This window comes from Lampetra fluviatilis, chromosome 67 (assembly GCF_964198595.1).
Source record: "Lampetra fluviatilis chromosome 67, kcLamFluv1.1, whole genome shotgun sequence".
In the NCBI taxonomy this organism is placed as follows: Eukaryota; Metazoa; Chordata; class Hyperoartia; order Petromyzontiformes; family Petromyzontidae; genus Lampetra; species Lampetra fluviatilis.
Window position 1 is genome coordinate 5,368,853 of NC_136341.1, and position 10,795 is coordinate 5,379,647.

General features: G+C 53.2%; 1 protein-coding gene across 1 annotated transcript in view; it reads left to right on the top strand.

Moving 5' to 3' along the window:
• The first annotated feature begins 563 nt into the window (after nucleotides 1–563).
• LOC144952438 (glutathione peroxidase 7-like) overlaps nucleotides 564–10,795 on the top strand; it is a 15,062-nt gene continuing 4,830 nt past the window's right edge. Inside the window, exons 1-2 of the mRNA XM_078882844.1 lie at nucleotides 564–1,773; nucleotides 10,125–10,262. Coding sequence (XP_078738970.1) covers nucleotides 1,456–1,773; nucleotides 10,125–10,262 — 456 coding nt within the window. The 5' untranslated portion in view covers nucleotides 564–1,455. The remainder of the gene's footprint in view (nucleotides 1,774–10,124; nucleotides 10,263–10,795) is intronic.

Sequence of the window (10,795 nt, forward strand, 5' to 3'; positions counted from 1 at the left end):
CGACCTAGGGGAGGCCCAGGACCGGTTCAGATAATCGTCACCGACGGTGTTGGCCGTGAGTGGGAATCGAACTCGGGTTGCCAGGTTCGTAGCGCAGCGTAGCGCTAACCACTGCACCACCACTCCCCACAGACTACACACACAGTGCGCTAACCGCTGCACCACCACTCCCCCCCACACACACGCAGTGCGCTAACCGCTGCACCACCGCTCCCCACTCACACACACAGTGTGCTAACCACTGCACCACCGCTCCCCCCACATACACAGTGCGCTAACCACTGCACCACCACTCCCCACACACTACACACAGTGCGCTAACCACTGCACCACCGCTCCCCACTCACACACACACAGTGCGCTAACCACTGCACCACCGCTCCCCACATGCAGATGGAATGGCGCAGGAATGTGGGGGGAGGGGCAAGGAAGAGAGTTGTGGGAGAGTTGTGGAGATTTGTAGAGAGTGGGGAGAGAGTTGGAGCGAGTTGGGGGAGAGAGTTGTAGAGAGTGGAGAGAGAGTTGGAGAGAGTTGTAGAGATTTGTAGAGAGTGGGGAGAGAGTTGGAGCGAGTTGGGGGAGAGAGTTGTGGAGAGTTGGGGGAGAGTTGTGGAGATTTGTAGAGAGTTGGAGCGAGTGGGGGGAGATTTGTAGAGATTTGTGGGAGAGTTGTGGGAGAGTTGTGAGATTTGTAGAGAGTGGGGAGAGAGTTGGAGCGAGTTGGGGGAGAGAGTTGGAGAGAGTTGTGGGAGAGTTGTGGAGATTTGTAGAGAGTGGGGAGAGAGTTGGAGAGAGTTGGGGGGGAGAGTTGGAGAGAGTTGTGGAGAGTTGTGGGAGAGTTGTGGAGATTTGTAGAGAGTGGGGAGAGAGTTGGAGCGAGTGGGGGGAGATTTGTAGAGATTTGTGGGAGAGTTGTCGAGAGTTGTAGAGAGTTGTGGAGAGTTGGGGGAGATTTGTGGAGAGTTTGGGGAGAGTTGGAGCGAGTGGGGGAGGACAGAGAGAATTCTTGCAACGCTCAGCGGAGACCCGCGGAGACAGGGAGAGACACAGAGACAGTGACAGACACACGCAGAGACACACAGAGACACAGTGAGACACACAGAGACACACAGAGAGACAGGGACACACAGAGACACACAGAGATACAGGAGAGAAAGGAACACACACATAGACACAGACACACACAGCGACACACAGCGACACACAGACACACACAGACACACACAGAGACACACAGACACACACACACACAGACACAGTGAGACACACACAGTCACACAGTGAGACACACAGGGACACACAGAGACACAGTGAGACACACACAGTCACACAGTGAGACACACACAGACACACACAGACACAGTGAGACACACAGGGACACACAGAGACACACAGAGACACAGTGAGACACACACAGACACACACAGCAGAATAGACAGCGAGGCGGTCCAGGCAATGAGCGCATCTGGGGATGAATCGGGGGTCCTCACGGTCATCCCCCTCACCGGGGGGGCAGGCGAGGGGGGCCCCCCCTCGCTCACCGGGGGGGCAGGCAAGGCCCCCCCTCCCGCTCCGCCCCCCGCTATGGGCAGCAGAGTTCGGGGGGCCACGCTGGTGCTGGTGTTGCTCATTGTGGGGGGCACCACGAGCCTCCTGCTGCTGCTGCTGCCCCCCACCACGAATGGGACCCCCAGGGGACCACGTGACTTCTACTCGCACGCCGTCACAGACATCCGTGGCAGACGCGTGGAGTTGGAGGCGTTCCGCGGTTCGGTGAGTGTTGGGGTGTGTACCTAGCCTGGTACGGGGCTCACTCACCACCACTACGTGTGTGTGGGGGGGGGGGTGTGTGTGGGTTTGTGTGCGGGGGGGGTGTGTGTGAGTGTGTGTGTTTGTGTGAGAGTGTGTGGGTGTGTGGGGGGGGGGTGTGTCTGTGTGAGTGTGTGTGGGGGGGGTGGGTGTGTGGGTGTGTGTGTACCTAGCCTGGCACCACGTGTGTGTGTGTGGGTGTGTCTGTGTGGGTGTGTGGGTGTGTGTGAGTGTGTGTCTGTGTGAGTGTGTCTTTGTGAGTGTGTGGGTGTGTGTGAGTGTTGGTTTGTGTGAGTGTGTGTACCTAGCCTGGCACCACGTGTGTGTGTGTGGGGTGGGTGTGTGTGTGTGGGTGTCTGTGTGGGTGTGTGGGTGTGTGTGAGTGTGTGTCTGTGTGAGTGTGTCTTTGTGAGTGTGTGGGTGTGTGTGGGTGTTGGTTTGTGTGAGTGTGTGTACCTAGCCTGGCACCACGTGTGTGTGTGTGGGGTGGGTGTGTGTGTGTGGGTGTGTCTGTGTGGGTGTGTGTGAGTGTGTGTCTGTGTGAGTGTGTCTTTGTGAGTGTGTGGGTGTGTGTGGGTGTTGGTTTGTGTGAGTGTGTGTACCTAGCCTGGCACCACGTGTGTGTGTGTGGGGTGTGTGTGTGTGTGTGTGTGTCTGTGTGGGTGTGTGGGTGTGTGTGAGTGTGTGTCTGTGTGAGTGTGTCTTTGTGAGTGTGTGGGTGTGTGTGGGTGTTGGTTTGTGTGAGTGTGTGTACCTAGCCTGGCACCACGTGTGTGTGTGTGGGGTGGGTGTGTGTGTGTGGGTGTGTCTGTGTGGGTGTGTGGGTGTGTGTGAGTGTGTGTCTCTGTGGGTGTGTGGGTGTGTGTGTGAGTGTGTGTCTGTGTGAGAGTGTCTGGGTGTGTGTGAGTGTGTGTGGGTCTGTGTGGGTGTGTGTGTGTGCACCTAGCCTGGCACGGGGCTCGCAACCTCACCATCACGTGTGTGTGTGTGAGTGTGTGTGTACCTAGCCTGCCACCACGTGTGTGGGGGTGTGTGTGTGGGTGTGTCAGTGTGGGTGTGCGTGTGTGGGTGGGTGTGTTAGTGTGTGTGTGAGTGTGTCTGTGTGAGTGTGTGTGAGTGTGTGTGCACCTAGCCTGGCACAGGGCTCACTCCCCACCACGTGTGTGAGTGATGTGTGTGTGTGAGTGTGAGGGTGTGTGCCTAGCCTGGCACCACGTGTGTGTGTGTGTGTGTGGGGGGTGTATGTGAGAGTGTGTGGGTGTGTGTGGGGGGGGTGTGTGTGGGTGTGAGTGTGTGTGTGTGTGTGGGTGTGTGTGCACCTAGCCTGGCACGGGGCAACCCCCACCACCACGTGTGTGTGTGGGGGTGTGAGGGTGTGTGTGGGTGTGTGTGTCTGTGTGCGGGTGTGTGTGCACCTAGCCTGGCACGGGGCACACACACACACAGACACACACAGCTACACACACACACACAGACACACAGACACACACAGACACACACAGCTACACACACACGCGTACACACACACAGGTACACACACACAGGTACACACACACAGGTACACACACACGTACACACACACACACACAGGTACACACACACGTACACACACACACACAGGTAGACACACAGGTACACACACAGGTACACACACACACAGACACACACAGGTACACACACACACACAGGTAGACACACAGGTACACACACAGGTACACACACACACAGACACACACAGGTACACACACACACAGGTACACACATACACAGACACATACACACACACAGGTACACACACACACAGGTACACACACACACACACAGGTACATACACACACAGGTACACACACACACACACACAGGTACATACACACACAGGTACACACACAGCTACACACATACACACACAGGCACACACACACATACACACTCAGGTACACACACACAGCTACACACACACCTAGGTCGACTCGGCCTTAAGCGAGTACCTTGCGATACAAAGGCGGCCGGGAGTCGTCGCTGGCCACCCAAGCGCCTCGCACCACTCTGCCGTCATCACCACTTGCCCCAACTGCCTCTTAACGGCTATACGGGGGACCTTTGTGTGTGTGTGTGTGTCTTTGTCTGTGTGTAGGTGTGACTGTGTGTGTGTATCTGTGTGTGTGTGTATCTGTGCGTGTGTGTGTCTGTGTGTATGTATCTGTGTGTGTGTCTGTGTGTGTGTGTATCTGTGTTTATGTATGTGTGTGTATGTATCTGTGTGTGTGTGTGTCTGTGTCTGTGTGTGTGTGTCTGTGTGTATGTATGTGTGTGTATGTGTGTATGTATCTGTGTGTTTGTATCTGTGTGTAAGTATGTGTGTGTATGTATCTGTGTGTAGTGAATCTGTGCATGTATGTGTGTATGTATCTGTGTGTATGTTTTTGTGTGTATGTATGTGTCTGTGTGTATGTATCTGTGTGTGTATCTGTGTATGTGTCTGTGTGTATGTATCTGTGTGTGTGTCTGTGTGTGTGTGTATCTGTGTGTATGTATGTGTGTGTATGTGTCTGTGTGTCTCTGTGTGTGTGTGTCTGTGTGTATGTATCTGTGTGTGTCTGTGTGTCTCTGTGTGTGTGTCTGTGTGTATGTATCTGTGTGTGTGTCTGTGTGTATGTATCTGTGTGTGTGTCTGTGTGTGTGTGTATCTGTGTTTATGTATGTGTGTGTATGTATCTGTGTGTGTCTGTGTGTATGTATCTGTGTGTGTGTCTGTGTGTATGTATCTGTGTGTGTGTGTCTGTGTGTATGCATGTGTGTGTATGTGTGTGTGTGTATCTGTGTGTGTGTGTGTCTGTGTGTATGTATGTGTGTGTATGTGTGTGTGTGTATCTGTGTGTTGTAATGTGTGGGGAGCGGTAGTGCAGTATCTGAACCGGTCCTGGGACTCCCCTAGGTCGGCTCAGCCCTAAATGAGTGCCTGGTGTGGTGGTGGTGTAGTAAACATCGCCACTGGGGAGACAAAGGCGGCCGGGCGTGGTGCTGGCCACCCACCCCCTCGTGTGCTGTGCTGGCCTTCATAGGTGCTCGCTAACAGCACTTGCCCCACGCAGTCTGTTGAGGCTACACGGGGGACCTTTGTCTGTGTCTACCTTCATAGGTGCTGCTGCTACTCGCTACTAACAGCACTTGTCCCGGCAGTCTGTTGAGGCTACACGGGGGATCTTTAGCTTTGTTGTCTGTGTGTATGGATCGGTGGCTGTGTGTCTGTGTGTGTATGTCTGTGTGTCTCTGTCTATGTGCATGTCTGTGTGTGTCTTTGTGTGTATGTGTGCATGTCTGTGTGTGTGTGTCTGTCTATGTGTATGTCTGTGTGAATCTGTCTATGTGTGTGTCTGTGTGTATCTGTGTGTGTGTGTATCTGTATGTGTGTCTGTGTGTGTGTGTGTGTGTCTGTGTCTGTGTGTGTCTATGTGAGTGTGTGTGTCTGTGTGTGTGTCTATGTGTGTGTCTATGTGTGTGTGTGTATGTGTGTCTGTATGTGTGTCTGTGTGTGTGTCATTGCAATGTGAATGTAATTACGTCTCTGTCACGTGACTGCTTGCGTGGCGTTTGTGGGTGTGGGGCGTGCGAGTGTCTGTGTGTGTGTCTGTGTGTGTGTCTGTGTGTGAGCGTGTGTCTGTGTGTGAGTGTGTGTGTGTCTATGTGTCTGTGTGTGTGTGAGTGTGTGTGTGTCTGTGTGTGAATATGTGTGAGTGTCTGTGTCTGGATCAGTGTGATTGTGTATATGTGTGAGTGTGTGTGTCTGTGTGTCTGGACCAGTGTGGGTGTGTGAGTGTGTGTGTGAATATGTGTGAGTGAGTGAGTCTGTGTGAGTTAGTCTCTGTCTGTGTGTGTTTATGAGTGTGTGTGAGTGAGTATGTGAGAGGGTGTGTGTGAGTCTATGCGTGAATCTGGCAAGGATTATTCAACATCGCCTTGCTAGGCACGCTGAGGAGAGGCTTGCAGAGCCCCAATGCGGTTTCAGGAAAGGGCGGTCATGCACAGATGCCATATTTTCTGTCCGTCTGCTACAGCAGAAGTGTAGGGAATTCCAACAAGACCTACATCTCTGCTTTATTGACCTGGTCAAGGCCTATGATACCATCAGTAGGCCCGGGCTCTGGGTTGTTCTTCGTGCTTTCGGAGTCCCTGACCCTCTGCTCACGATCATTAAGGACCTTCATGATGGTGAGCGGGCCCGGGTAAAACTACGTAGCCGGGAGTCAGAGCCTTTCCCTGTACACCTTGGGGTGCGACAGGGATGTCCTCTGGTTCCCACATTATTTAACATCTATTTTGACCACGTAGTTCGTGAAGCCTTCAATAGCTGTACCGGGGGAATTTCCATTTGGTACAGATATAATGGGAGGCTGATCGATGCCCGGGTGCGATCAAAGGATGGCTCCCTATTGGTCAACCACGTTATGTATGCCGATGATCTGGCAATTGCTGCTCATTCAGAGGAGGAGTTGGAGACGCTGCTGCTGAGACTGGAGCGTGCCACTAAGAGGTGGGGCCTTACCATCAACCCCACCAAAACTAAGCACCTGCCTGGGTATTTTGTACCATCGGACACTCCACCCCCACAACTCCCAATCGGTGATGGGGGGGCAGTTGTGGAGAGAGTGGATAGTTTCCCATACCTGGGCAGTGTGCTTATGACTGGCTCCGGTTTATCAGCAGAGGTCTCACTCCGAATCAGTCGAGCGGCATTATCTTTTCATCAGTTGCGTAACGCTGTGTGGAAGCTACCTGGTCTGTCGCTCCACACGAAGCTTCAGGTCTTCTCGGCCACGGTCATTCCCTCCCTTCTCTACGCTTGCGAAACGTGGACCCCCCTAATGGAGCATCTTCGCCGTTTGGAAACATTTAGGCTGGCCTGCCTACGATCCATCCTGGGTTTTACCAGGCTGGATTGTGTGAGGAGCTCACAAATCCTTGAAAGATCTGAGCAAAGTCCCATCGGTGAGCTCCTCCGGCAGGCAAGGCTGCGTTGGCTGGGTCATGTAGCCCGCATGCCCAGCCACCGCATGCCTCAACAGCTTTTGTTCGGCCGGATCGAGGGGGCTAAACGGGCGCGGCACGAGCTAGAGAAGAGATTGAGTGACGTGGTACAGGAGGACGTGGAGCTGAGTGGACTTGCCGATGACTGGTACCAGCGGTGTCAAGATCGGCCTCAGTGGAGGAGGCTCGTGAAGGACGCTACTGGGCAGTTGGAGGCAGTCGCCCTCCAGCAACAACGGAGGGCGGAGGAGCAACGCTCACAACAACGAGCGGAGTGCCGGGTGGCTAAAGCACAGCAAGTTGGTACAGTAGAGGGCACAGGTGGTGCATCAGCCAGTCATCTCGGTCATCTCGGTCAGTCGACCCGTGGCACCTGCTGGGTCTGCCCCGTGACCTCCTGCCAGCGGGCGTTCGACACTTCACGTGGCCTCAAGGTGCACATGGCCTGGCACAAGCGTCGTGGTGACGTCACCGCCACTTAGTGGCGAATGGCGGTTGTTGTTGTGTGGGTACACCTGTGTGTGTGTACCTGTGTATGTTTACCTGTGTGTGTGTTTACCTGTGTGTGTGTTTACCTGTGTGTGTGTTTACCTGTGTGTGTGTACCTGTGTGTGTGTACACCTATGTGTGTGTGTACCTGTGTGTGTGTGTGTGTACACCTGTGTCTGTGTGTGTAGGTGTCTCTGGTGGTGAATGTGGCGAGCGAGTGTGTGTGTACACGTGTGTGTACAGCTGTGTGTGTACACCTGTGTGTGTGTACCTGTGTGTGTGTCTACCTGTGTGTGTGTACCTGTGTGTGTGTACCTGTGTGTGTGTACACCTGTGTGTGTGTACCTGTGTGTGTGTACACCTGTGTGTGTGTACCTGTGTGTGTGTCTACCTGTGTGTGAACACCTGTGTGTGTGTACCTGTGTGTGTGTACACCTGTGTGTGTGTACCTGTGTGTGTGTACACCTGTGTGTGTGTACCTGTGTGTGTCTACCTGTGTGTGTGTGTACCTGTGTGTGTGTACCTGTGTGTGTGTACACCTGTGTGTGTGTACCTGTGTGTGTCTACCTGTGTGTGTGTGTACCTGTGTGTGTGTACCTGTGTGTGTGTACACCTGTGTGTGTGTACCTGTGTGTGTGTACCTGTGTGTGTGTACACCTGTGTGTGTGTACCTGTGTGTGTGTACACCTGTGTGTGTGTACCTGTGTGTGTGTACACCTGTGTGTGTACCTGTGTGTGTGTACACCTGTGTGTGTACCTGTGTGTGTGTACACCTGTGTGTGTGTGTGTACCTGTGTGTGTGTACCTGTGTGTGTGTGTGTACCTGTGTGTACCTGTGTAGGTGTCTCTGGTGGTGAACGTGGCGAGCGAGTGTGTGTGTGTACACCTGTGTGTGTGTACACCTGTGTGTGTGTACCTGTGTGTGTGTACCTGTGTGTGTGTACCTGTGTGTGTACCTGTGTGTGTGTAGGTGTCTCTGGTGGTGAACGTGGCGAGCGAGTGTGTGTGTGTACCTGTGTGTGTGTACACCTGTGTGTGTGTACCTGTGTGTGTGTACCTGTGTGTGTACCTGTGTGTGTGTAGGTGTCTCTGGTGGTGAACGTGGCGAGCGAGTGTGTGTGTGTACACCTGTGTGTGTGTACACCTGTGTGTGTGTACACCTGTGTGTGTGTACACCTGTGTGTGTGTACACCTGTGTGTGTGTGTGTACCTGTGTGTACCTGTGTAGGTGTCTCTGGTGGTGAACGTGGCGAGCGAGTGTGTGTGTACACCTGTGTGTGTGTACACCTGTGTGTGTGTACCTGTGTGTGTGTGTACCTGTGTGTGTACCTGTGTGTGTGTACACCTGTGTGTATTTACCTGTGTGTGTACACCTGTGTGTGTGTGTACCTGTGTGTGTGTAGGTGTCTCTGGTGGTGAACGTGGCGAGCGAGTGTTTGTGTGTGTGTGTACCTGTGTGTGTGTACACCTGTGTGTGTACCTGTGTGTGTGTACACCTGTGTGTGTACCTGTGTGTGTGTACACCTGTGTGTGTGTGTGTACCTGTGTGTGTGTACCTGTGTGTGTGTGTGTACCTGTGTGTACCTGTGTAGGTGTCTCTGGTGGTGAACGTGGCGAGCGAGTGTGTGTGTGTACACCTGTGTGTGTGTACACCTGTGTGTGTGTACCTGTGTGTGTGTACCTGTGTGTGTGTACCTGTGTGTGTACCTGTGTGTGTGTAGGTGTCTCTGGTGGTGAACGTGGCGAGCGAGTGTGTGTGTGTACCTGTGTGTGTGTACACCTGTGTGTGTGTACCTGTGTGTGTGTACCTGTGTGTGTACCTGTGTGTGTGTAGGTGTCTCTGGTGGTGAACGTGGCGAGCGAGTGTGTGTGTGTACACCTGTGTGTGTGTACACCTGTGTGTGTGTACACCTGTGTGTGTGTACACCTGTGTGTGTGTACACCTGTGTGTGTGTGTGTACCTGTGTGTACCTGTGTAGGTGTCTCTGGTGGTGAACGTGGCGAGCGAGTGTGTGTGTACACCTGTGTGTGTGTACACCTGTGTGTGTGTACCTGTGTGTGTGTGTACCTGTGTGTGTACCTGTGTGTGTGTACACCTGTGTGTATTTACCTGTGTGTGTACACCTGTGTGTGTGTGTACCTGTGTGTGTGTAGGTGTCTCTGGTGGTGAACGTGGCGAGCGAGTGTTTGTGTGTGTGTGTACCTGTGTGTGTGTACACCTGTGTGTATTTACCTGTGTGTGTACACCTGTGTGTGTGTACACCTGTGTGTGTGTACCTGTGTGTGTGTACACCTGTGTGTGTGTACCTGTGTGTGTGTACACCTGTGTGTATTTACCTGTGTGTGTACACCTGTGTGTGTGTGTACCTGTGTGTGTGTAGGTGTCTCTGGTGGTGAACGTGGCGAGCGAGTGTTTGTGTGTGTGTGTACCTGTGTGTGTGTACACCTGTGTGTATTTACCTGTGTGTGTACACCTGTGTGTGTGTGTGTGTGTACCTGTGTGTACCTGTGTAGGTGTCTCTGGTGGTGAACGTGGCGAGCGAGTGTGTGTGTACACCTGTGTGTGTGTACACCTGTGTGTGTGTACACCTGTGTGTGTGTACACCTGTGTGTGTGTACACCTGTGTGTGTACCTGTGTGTGTACCTGTGTGTGTGTGTACCTGTGTGTGTGTACACCTGTGTGTGTGTACACCTGTGTGTACACCTGTGTGTGTGTACACCTGTGTGTGTGTACACCTGTGTGTATTTACCTGTGTGTGTACACCTGTGTGTGTGTGTACACCTGTGTGTACCTGTGTAGGTGTCTCTGGTGGTGAACGTGGCGAGCGAGTGTGGCTACACGCAGGCTCACTACGCGGCCCTGCAGAAGCTCTACCGAGAGCTGGGCCCCACTCACTTCAAGGTGCTTGCGTTCCCCTGCAATCAGTTCGGGGCACAGGTGAGAATGCACGTGGGGAGGGGGGGGGGTGGGTGGCGGTGATGATGGTGATGATGATGGTCGTGGTGATCTTCTTGGTTCTTTCGGTAAAGTCACGTAGAATGGAAATAATAAAATAAAACATTATTAAATAATTCTCACGACGTTTCGGCCACAACGCAAGCAGCCGTCCTCAGGTGGAGACCAGGTCTGTCGGGGAGACAGCGTCTGTTGAGGATGGTGGTGATGATGGTCGTGGTGATATTGAGGATGGTGGTGATGGTGGTGATGGTGATGATGGTTCTGGTGATGTTGAGGATGGTGGTGATGTTGAGGATGGTGGTGGTGGTGGTGTTGAGGATGATGATGATGGTGATGATGATGATGATGGTCGTGGTGATGTTGAGGATGGTGGTGATGGTGGTGGTGATGATGATGATGGTCGTGGTGAGGTTGAGGATGGTGGTGATGGTGGTGATGATGATGGTCGTGGGGATGATGGTGATAATGATGGTGGCGGTGATGATGATGACTGATGGTGATGATGATGGTCG